Source organism: Helobdella robusta, assembly GCF_000326865.2.
Source record: "Helobdella robusta unplaced genomic scaffold HELROscaffold_24, whole genome shotgun sequence".
NCBI classification, from domain to species: domain Eukaryota; kingdom Metazoa; phylum Annelida; class Clitellata; order Rhynchobdellida; family Glossiphoniidae; genus Helobdella; species Helobdella robusta.
The window spans coordinates 2,004,414-2,015,831 of NW_008704261.1; the positions used below are offsets into that span (position 1 = coordinate 2,004,414).

The 11,418-nt window shown below is 32.4% G+C and overlaps 1 protein-coding gene across 1 annotated transcript; it reads right to left on the reverse strand.

Moving 5' to 3' along the window:
• Positions 1 to 5,515: 5,515 nt before the first annotated feature.
• HELRODRAFT_172758 (hypothetical protein) lies at positions 5,516 to 6,334 on the reverse strand (the record flags this gene model as incomplete). Its single annotated transcript, XM_009019403.1, has 1 exon — positions 5,516 to 6,334. The coding sequence occupies one exon, from the start codon at positions 6,332 to 6,334 to the stop codon at positions 5,516 to 5,518; it is 819 nt and encodes a 272-aa protein (XP_009017651.1).
• Between the last annotated feature and the right edge of the window lie 5,084 nt (positions 6,335 to 11,418).

Genomic DNA, 11,418 nt, shown 5'->3' on the forward strand with positions numbered 1-11,418 from the left:
GAAAATCCAAAGGATTCTATTACTTCATATACTTCAGCAGTGTACAGTACAAACAGAATAGGTCCCAGGACTGAGCCTTGGGGTACACCAGATGACATTGCTTCAATACCAGATAATTTGTTCCCGAAAAAAACCTGCTGAGTTTTGCCAAACAAGTACGAATTGAACCAATTAGCTACAACTCCAGTAACTCCGTAATCATATTGTAGGCGATTCATCAGTATTTGATGGTCTACGCAATCAAAGGCAGCACTCATGTCCAAGAATGTAAGCAACGAAACATATTGATTATCAATTGCATTAAACAACTCAGACATAACATACAGCAGTACTGTTTCAGTTGAGTGATAACGTTTACATCCAGATTGAAATACTGGTAATGAGCTATTTTTGTGTAGATGACTCAGTAGCTGACTGGCAACAACTCGTTCAATAACTTTAGAAAGGAAGCAAATGTTTGATATGGGTCTGTAACTTTTTATTTAATCCTTATCATCTTTCGTTTTAATAACTGTGCGTGCTTACATTTATTCGGAAATACTCCCTCTTGCAAACATAAGTTAACGAGGCTTGCGAGAAAAACAATAAAAATATCTATATGTTTTTTAAGCACATGAGTCGGAAAAACATCTAACATACAGGTTTTAGCCGGTAGATCAAGCACAATTTTCTTTATGTCTAGTTCCTCAACGACAGCAAAATTTGTGAGCAGACAATTTTCGGTAAGCCTACATCTGTCAAAAGAAGGTTTTTCGTTAATACTGATAGTATGTTTGATCCGATCGGTCTTTTCTTGAAAAAAAAAACCTTAAATTGAGAAGCCGTGATGTCAACATTATCATAAAGTAAGCTATGGTTACCTTTACAAAAAATTTTGTTTACTACGTTCCATAGACCCTTTGAATCACCATTACTATCAGCAATCAACGTTTTCCAGTAATCATTTCTTTTTATTGAAAATAGTTTGGTTTTATTTTTCAAAGAAGCAATCCATTCATTTCGACTCACTGATGACAAACAACGTCTGTATTTCCTTTCTTTACTTCGACAGTATCTTTTAGCTGCTCTACACTCATCATCAAACCACGGAGCCGTAAGATCACTTCTATGCTCGATAAACCGGAGAGGCGCAATTTTGTCAGCAATCTTCCTCATTTCGTTATTTAAAACATCAAATTCACGATTCACATCTCGACTTTGACACGGCTCATGCAGTGGCGAATTCATAACATGCATGGTCAGTATATTTTCATCAATACGTTTCCATGACCTAGCTAATCTTGAAGTTTTGTTATTACATGCTCGAGTTATCGGTATGTCAACATGTATTAAGCTATGATCTGAGTAAACTCCACAAGGGAATAACCTGATATTTGTAATTTCAAAATTGTGTGAAGTAACTATCAAATCAAGTGTACCACCGAGAACATGTGTTGACTCATTGATGTAATTTGTTAATTGGAACATTTCAAACACTTCAATCAGATTAACGGTATGTCGATCTTTGTTTATTTCAACGTGTATGTTAAAATCACCAACTAACATAACATTCAAACTTAAAATTGTAATATTTTCCAAAACACATATGAGTTCATCGAAAATGTGGAACTGACTTGAGCCGAACCAGGTCGGTATAACGCCAATAAAACAAAGTCTTTATTATTTACGACCATTTTATTAGCTACAGCCTCGAACGTTGTTAGAACAGGTAGTTCAATTAATTTATATTTAAAGTTTGATCTAAAAACTACAATTATTCCTCCATGCCGCGGATCATTTAATCTAAGAAAATCAACATAACGATATCCTGATGGTATAGATGATTTTACTGAAATATTGTCTGTTGAACCATGCCATGTTTCCACTAAAACAAAGATGTCCAAACCCTCTTGATAGTAGTTTTTTAAAGACAACTTCAACACAACGTAAATTTTATACTCGTATTTATTTAATTTCATAATTTAATTAATGTTGTAAGTGTCAGCTGACAGCTCTGTTTCGGCTATTTAGCCATCGTCGAAGCTGGATTTAATATTTTAAGATGAAATTAAATTAAGATTATTAAAATAATATTAAAGTAAATATTGAAATTATATTGGGTTTTAACAATGGTGTGAAACAATTTAAAAAGATTTAAAAAAACATATGAAACGTACCTTTAAAACAAGGTTAAATAAAGGAATAAACATGAAAATGAAATTGATAATTAAATAATTAAAACGAAGTTAAATAAGGCAAAATTAAGTTATTATATATTAAAATAATGCAATTAAATTATATTAAATATGTCTAATTAAAATTCAATTTATAAATTTAAAACCGGTAGAAAGCAGTGTGTATAGTAAGAAGCTATGAGCTTATATCGTGTTATTTCATTGTGTGGAATAGTAAGAATATATATTGTGTGTATAGTAAGAAGCTATGAGCTTATATCGTGTTATTTCATTGTGTGGAATGTATCGAATAAATATATCGTGAATGGAAATATCACTTGCATACGCATAACCGCATTATAGTGGAAACATCGTTTCGCAATTGTACATGCAATCTTACAATCAAACGTATAAATATAAACTCATATAAACATACATGTTCGTTTACACAGATAATAACAAAACTATTATTCAGACGTTTAGTCTATCTGTGTGCCCACGCATGTGCCAAACTTTAATATTTAAATACGAGTATAAAAATTTACGTCGTGTTGAAGTTGTCTTTAAAAAACTACTAAATGCAGAATGGGCATATAAATTTAACGATATATGCAAAGAAAGCCTCGTTCCAAACTATGTATATATATATATATATATATATATATTACTATTCGAAAATTTGCATAGCGCTAATTACAAACAAAATGTTTCTCAAAAGCACTATCTAAAAAAAACAGTTGAATTGCTACAATAAACAAAATTTTATAATAAAAACAAAAATGATTTCAATAATTTCTTGAACGATTTTTCTGTCAGTTCGGGCTGTCTTAGATAACTTGGTAGACTATTCCAAACGGCTGGCCAATTACTGAGAAACTTTTCTCTGCCATTTTCAAATTGGTTTGGGGCACGCATAACAAGTTGCTATCATCAGACCTTAAGCAGACAGTTTTAAAAGACAGTTGTTTCGGTGCATGCATTTCTTTCAAATAAACTGGCGCTATTCCCTTCATACATTTGAACATGATTGTTGTTATTTTGAACAAAATTCTTTTTTTGACCATCAACCAGGGCAGTTCTCTGAATATCGGGGAACATGGTCAAACTTTTTTGCACCAACCACGATCTTAGCTGCCCGATTCTGAATTGACTGAAGCACAGATAACAATTTTTCAGGCAAACCATAAAATAGGCTGTTGCAGTAATCCAGTCTAGAATGAATAAACGAATGCACTAATTTTTGAATAACATCTTTGGTTAACTTTTGGCGGATTATTTCAATTTTCGCAGTTGTAGGGTTGCAGTGCCAGATAAAAACTTGATATGTTCAGTCATTGCCAGCCTAGAATCAAAAATGACACCAAAGTTTGTAGCTTTGGGAATGAAGTTTATATTTGAGCCCTCAATGATAACTGAATTAATTTTAATTCTAGACAGCTGTTGCCAAGTTCCAACCAGAAGAGTTTGCGTCTTGCTTTGATTGAGCTTAAGACGATTATTTGCCATCCATTTCTCGATTTTGACCAAACATTTAACAAAAGGATCAACTGCAAGACGAAAGTTGGTAGACGATTCTGTGGCGAATAGCTGAATATCATCTGCAAATGCTTGACATTCCAAACCATGTAATCTGATTGCCTCAATAATTTCTGAGGTGTAAAGAATAAACAAGATTGGTCCGAGAACCGAGCCCTGTGGAACACCAAATCTTATTGTTTGAACCGAAGAGGTCTTATTCTTGTAGATTACCTGCTGAGTTCTGTCTGTTAAGTACGACCAAAACCATTGTTCGACAGAACCAGTTATTCCAAATCTATGATTAAGACGTTTAAGAAGAATGCAATGGTCGATACAGTCAAATGCCGAACTTATATCTAAGAATCCAAGAAGAGATGGTTTGCTGTCGTTTATATTTTCATGCAACTTCGATAACACAAGTAACAAAGCAGTTTCGGTAGAATGATGTCTTCTATAACCTGACTGATATACCGGTAACAAATTGTTTTTATCCAAGTGTTTCATAAGCTACATAGAAACTAATCTTTCAATTAATTTTGACAAAAACGACATATTTTAAACCGGTCTATAATTATTAAGATCAGAATTATCTAATTTTTCCTTTTTCAAAAGAGGAGAAATTGTAGCATGCTTTAACATGGCCGGAAACTCACCAGTACGTAAACATAAGTTTATAAAATCAGTCAAATATTTTGAAAACAATCCTATATATTTTTTGAAAAAATGTGAAGGAACACAATCCAGTGAACATGTTTTAGAAGGAGAGTTCAAAACTGCTTCAACAATTTCGCTTTCGTCATAAACAAGAAAAACTGAAAACAAGTTGCTGCAGCAGAAACCAGATGAATGATTAAACTTCTCATCATACACCATCGATTTTTGTACATTTATAATTTTGTCATAAAAGAATGTAGCAAAATCGTTCACTTCAAAGTTGGTAGATGAATTTGAAGTTTTTTCCTTGCACAACAGATTATTTACCACAGTCCAAATTTTTTTAGGATTTCTGTTATTTTCAAAAATGATTTTTTTCCAAAACAAATTTTTTTTTTCTGGGCGAATAAAATATTTTTTGATCGCAGAGCATTTTTCCACACTTCCCTATTATGATGATTTAAAGTCTCTCTGTACTTCCTTTCCATTTTATTCCATTCCATATATATATATATATATATATATATATATATATATATATATATATATATTTATATAAACGCGATGCTTATATTGTTATTTAATTTTTTATTAAGATTTTCTATTTTTTTTATTAGTTTTTTATAATTATAATTTAAATTAAAAATTAGAACACCAATATTCATTATATAATTATTTATTAAGCGACGTTTCGAATTTTATAATTCATCTTCAGGCAATTTAATATTAATTCAAATAAAACATAACAATAAACTGTCAGATGACGTAATAAGAGTTGAGCGCGAAAGTAACTTAACGATTAAAGTTAAATAACGTAAGTAGTTAAATTAAGTATAATAAACAATTATTTTGTAATATAACATAATAAAATATATTATATGTGCAATATTATGTTAATAATAATAATAATAAATTAAACATTTCGTGATGAAGGTAAAATAAAATTGGAATAAATTTGTTTGTTCAAATTAGGTTTATAAATATTAATAAATAGGGATTCTAAAATTTGTAGTCTGTTAAAATTAGTGTCTTTCATTAATATTTTAGTATTATCTTCTAATATTTTGCGGGATAATTGCTGGGTGTGGCAGTCATGGTAGTGTTGATTTGGAGCTCCGATGTTCAAATGGCAGGTTAAACGGCGTGTCAGTTTTGTGGTAGTCATTCCAATATAAGAAGATGGACGAAGCCTACAGTCTTCGTGAGGACAGAAATTGGTAGATGACGTGGGAGTGCTGTGTTGTTGCTAGTTTAACGTTGGGACTATTTTTTATTAGTAGTTGTTGCGACTTAAAATTTTTATAATAAATAAGAAGGTTTATTTTTTCATTAGAATCAACTGGATGGACTCCTTTTTTAATGATTTTTCTAATTATATATTCGTCTTCTTTATACGAAGAGCTCATTAAGTTACGATAAAATAAAGTTAATTTTGCACTGTCGGTATTGTTGTNTGAGTTGTTGTTATTGTTATGAATGGAGTTTGCGATAACGAGGTTGTCATTGATTGTGTTGTTATCATTGACATGATCCACATGGTCATCGTTATTGTCGCTGTTATTGTTGTTGGAGTTGGTAATAGAGTTTGCATTATTGTCACCGACATGATCAGCAACAACGTCGTTGTTTGAGTTGTTTACATTACTGACAAGATTATTGGAAATAACATGGTTGTCGTTGTTGATTAGGTTATCGACAATGACTTGTGCAATAGTAACATGGTTACCATTGTTTTCGTTGTTATTTGTGTTATCATTATCATGATCATTGATAATACGTCTATCATTATTGTTCGTGTTATAATCGCTTATATTGTCGTCATTGTTGTTTGTGTTGTTTCTTGTGTTGTTGTCAGTGTTGCTTGTGTTGTTATGGCTGTTATGATCGATAGAAACGTGGTTATCATTGTCGGTTACATTGTGATTATAACTTGAGTTGTTTTGAACGTTTTCATTGTTATCATTTACCTTAATATTATTATTTTGAATCTTTCTAATTTCATTGGTCATTATTTTATCTATTGTTGAATTGTTAAAATTATTGTTGACAAGGAATTGTTTTATTTTATCGAGTTCTTTACGAAATTCAAGTGGTTCAGAGCTGTGTGAATATGCCCGTCTGACATACGATATTATCACACTATTCTTATACCTATCTGGACACTCGCTATTTCCTTTCATGCATATCCCGTTGTTGGTTGGTTTGACGTAAACAGATGTGCGAAATGTGTTGGGTGTTAACTGATCAATTAAAATATCAAGATAGGTCAATTTATTGTCATTACTTTTTTCCACAGTAAATTTTAAACATGAGTTAAGGTGAAACAATTTATTCAGCTGTGTTATATCTCTCTCAAATTTGGTTATGACAAATATATCATCGATATATCTACAATATACGCGAGGTTTACGATAACGCTTGAAGATTTTGTATTCAATTGTTCCCATATAAAAATTTGCGAACAAGACTCCCAGTGGAGACCCCATGGCTACGCCATCGGTTTGCACGTACATATGTCCAGCGGGGCATACAAACGGTGACTGCTTCGTGCATATTTCTAGCAAACGTTTTAGATCCTCTTCTCTAATATCCAAACATGGAGTTGTATCATCGCGATATACTCGATCAAGTATGTATTGTATTGTAGTATCAACCGGCACGTTTGTGAAAAGAGATTCGACGTCATATGAAGCCATCGTTCCCGAATCTCGATTTGCTTTCAACAATTTGATGACATCAGTTGATCTTTTGACACAATAATTGTCAGGTACATATGGTGTGAGAATGGTGTTGAGCTGTTTTGCGATGTGATAAGTGGGAGTTGGGCATTGACTAATTATAGGGCGTAAGGGATTGTCGGGTTTATGTGTCTTTACGTTACCATAGATGTAACCGGGAGAGAAATCACCAATGAGTTTATTGAATTTTATTGAACTATTATTATTGATGCGGTTAATTATGGTGTTGAGCTGTTTTTTGATATCATCGACGGGGTTTTTTGAGATCTTTTTAAATTTTGTGGAATCGGAAAGAAGTTGGTTTAATTTTTGGAGATATTCGGGTGTGTTCATCAAAACATATGACGCTGACTTGTCGGCTTTTCGAATGGTTATATTGTTGTTTGATTTAAGTTGCTTGGCAGCATTTATAAGTTCTTTGTCGAGTATTTTACTATTATAGTTACCTCTATTTTTATGGGATTCTGAAATAAGGTCAGGGATGAGCGATTGATTTATGATGACTTTCTTATCATTATTCAATTTTAAAATTTGATCGATGAGCACTTCAATTTCAACTCGTTTTTGTAAGTTATGTGGTTTCTTTAAAATATGACAGTTTAGTCCTAAGTTTAACAAACGTTCTTGATGATAAGTCAATTTTATATCTGACAAATTGACAAAACCTTGTTGAGGACGAGGAAATTTGAAGTTACCGCCATATAAACGAGATAGTTTATCAATTATTTTATTTGTTGATGTATTAAAATGTTGATCGATAATTTTATTTTTAAGTTCTATATCAATATCAATTATATTATTCCATGTTTCATACGCTAGGTCCAAATCGTGCTGTAACTCATCACGAGTTTTCCGCTTATCTTCAATTTCGCGAGATATTAAATTTCTTCTGTAAGATAAAGTACCGAGGAAGGTCATTGAATGGGCGTTGAGGAAGAAAGGAGTGAATGAGAGACTTGTTAAAGCTGTGATGCAGCTGTATGAAGGGGCAAAGACAAAGGTGAGGGTTGGAAGGGGGATGTCGGACGCTTTTAGTGTTAAGGTAGGAGTGCATCAAGGATCAGTGTTATCACCGTTTCTGTTTGCAGTTTGCAGATGATTTAGTCTTGATGGCTGATAGCATGGAAGAATTGCAGTTAAAATTTGACAGATGGAAAAGTGTTATTGAAAAGAAAGGGTTAAAAGTTAATATTGGTAAGACGAAGGTAATGGTGAGTGGGGAAGGTAGGGAGCGAGTGATAAGTAAAATAGACCCCTGTGGGGTATGTGATAGGAGAGTGAAGGCTAACTCGGTATTGTGTATAGGATGTCAGAAATGGGTGCATAAGAGATGTAGTGGTGTGAGGGGGGCACTGAAAAAGGTGGAAGGCACGTTCAAAGGTAAGAAATGTGTTCATGGTGTGATTAATAGGACGGACGCAAGGACGTGGTTGAGTGGTGGTATTGAAAGAGTGGAAAGCTTTGTTTACTTAGGGGATAAGCTGAATGCGGATGGAGGATGTTTGAGTGCAGTTACGGCTAGAGTTCGTGTGGGATGGATGAAATTTAGTGAACTGGGTGGGGTATTGTGTGGAAAGAAATGGTCTGTGAAGATGAAAGGGAGGGTATATAAAGCATGTGTGAGAGCAGCGATGGTATATGGTGGTGAAACATGGGTGTTGAGGAGAGAGGAGGAAAGTGTACTGCAGAGGGCTGAAAGAGCTATGGTGAGGATGATGTGTGGGGTTAAAGTGAAGGATAGGAGGAGTAGTACAGAGCTGATGTCAATGATGGGACTGAATGAGGACATTGTGACATTGATAAGGAGATCGAGATTGCGATGGTATGGACATGTGTTGAGAAGGGATGAATGGGTCGGGATTAGGCGAGCGTTGGAGTTCGAGGTTGAAGGAGTGGTAGGAAGGGGTCGTCCGCGATTGGGATGGAGAGAGCAGGTGGAGAAGGACAGGGTGAAAGCGGGGTTGCGTGATACTGAGGCGAGTGACAGATGTGGATGGCGTCGAGGGGTATTTCGGTTTCATCATAGGTAGCCAAACGGCAACCCCCGATCTCGGGGAAAATGCCGTCTAAACGTGTGTTGTTGTTGTTTCTGTAAGATAAAGTAATTTCCTGATGTTTATTTGTTAAATCGCAAGTTTTAATATCAGTAAATTTCGGTAACAAATTTTCATTTAAGCATATTTCATTAAACGCGATGCTTATATTATTGTTATTTAATTTTTTATTAAGATTTTCTATTTTTCTTATTAGTTTTTTATAATTATAATTTAAATTAAAAATTAGAACACCAATATTCATTATATAATTATTTATTAAGCGACGTTTCGAATTTTATAATTCATCTTCAGGCAATTTAATATTAATTCAAATAAAACATAACAATAAACTGTCAGATGACGTAATGCACGCGTTTAATGAAATATGCTTAAATAAAAATTTGTTACCGAAATTTACTGATATATATATATATATATATATATATATATATATATATATATATAAATTTCATTAAATATTTTTGCCCATTTTGCGTTGATTAGTTTTTTACCAATAGATTCAACATTTCGTATTTGGGTTAAATCATATTTATTAAACAGTTGTGTCATAGTGCGGCTTACAACGTTGCTTCGGCGTGAGCGCCATCTTCAGAGCCTTAAGTAATATATTTTTATACATTAGAGTATGTTGAATAATTATAAAATGTATTAGTATATGAAAGTTGCAAGTTGGTTTACTTTGTGAAAATTCATTTAATAATTTATTATAATCGTTTTCTTACTTTACCGCATTGCCGTTACTCGAATTGATTATAAAGGAGACTGCAAATAAGTGGCACTTGAATAGCGGGTCATTATTTTTATTAGATGCAATTGATGGAGTATTACTAGGTAAGATATTTTATGTGACATTCCACGAGAGTCATATTGTCAATGTTTTTATTTCAGAATTTAAGAATGCAGGCAAATGTAAAAAACGATTGATTGGTTTTTATTTCGTGTTGCGAATAAGATAGTATTTTTGCCTTCCCCAGAGTTTCGATAGACTTAAACAGAAAAATTTTTCTTGTTCAACAAAGATTTAAAAAAAATTGAATGGAAGCAATCTTTTTGGTCAACAAAACGTTTAAAGGAAAATTATTTCATAAACTTTGCAAATTTTGTACATTAACATATATTTGATGTAAATATCTTGGTTAGATCTTAATTACTTTTGAATTACTAGGCATTAGCACCAAGACACTAAAGCTTAAGAAATTTGTTTTCAGTAACCATTTTAAAATGCATTTTTACTCATAATTTTCCACGGATCAGTTATATATAAAATCGTTACTTCTTAACCTTATCCATACAGTAAACAATAAACATCCATCTTTCCATTAACTGATTCATAAAAATTACTCAATGCTTTATGAAATCGACAGTTTTATATAATTCATGTTCAACACAAAAATCTGTCAATTTTTTTAAATTTTGAAATTGTTTGAACCTGTTACTTTTTTTTACACTTTTCCATAACACAAATACTTGTTAATGATACATATCATTTTAATTTGACACACTTTTTTTTATACAGAAGAATGATTCAGAATCACAAAGTTTACTTTCAACAGCCACAAAGAAAATTTCCAATAGAAATATTTTTAAAACAACTACAGAATGTAAAATAATTGAAATGGACAATGTAAGTATATTCAATAAGCAATTAAGCATTATACATTTTTATTGCGGTTGCCAATTTATTCTTAATTAGAAGTTTTAACAACAGCGCATACATTGCATTTGATAGGCGTTGATCTCTTGACATCCAAACCCTGTCACTGCAACAACAGCTATTGTTTTACACAATTAATTTTTTATAATTTTTCGTTAAGTTAAGGTTATGACTGGGCCTTGATTTTTTTAATTTGTAAAAATTGTATCAATTTACATAGATTGTTCAATAATTTGCAGGGTTATTCATTAATCAATACATTTAACGAAGCGAACGTTAAGGTTCAGGAAAAAAGTGACAGCAATAATTTGGTTTGCGCAAACAAGTTCTTAAACGACGTGAAACTTCTAATGGGGGAGGATGTATACAACCAATTTAGATCATTGATATTTGCCTACAAAAAAAATTCAAATGTGAATCTTCTTGTGGAAAAGTTGCAAAATTTGTTTTCTGACCCAAGTCATTTCCATTTATTAGAAGGTGTTTATTGCTTTGTTTGAATTGTTTATAAAAAGGGAATATTTAAAGTGCTGAGATTAAGGCAAGCCGTTCGAATAAACTGAGGTTTTTGCAAATCACAAAATTAATAATTTTTTAATAATTGACATTGCATACCTCAAATAAAATCGTAGGACGTTGTTTGC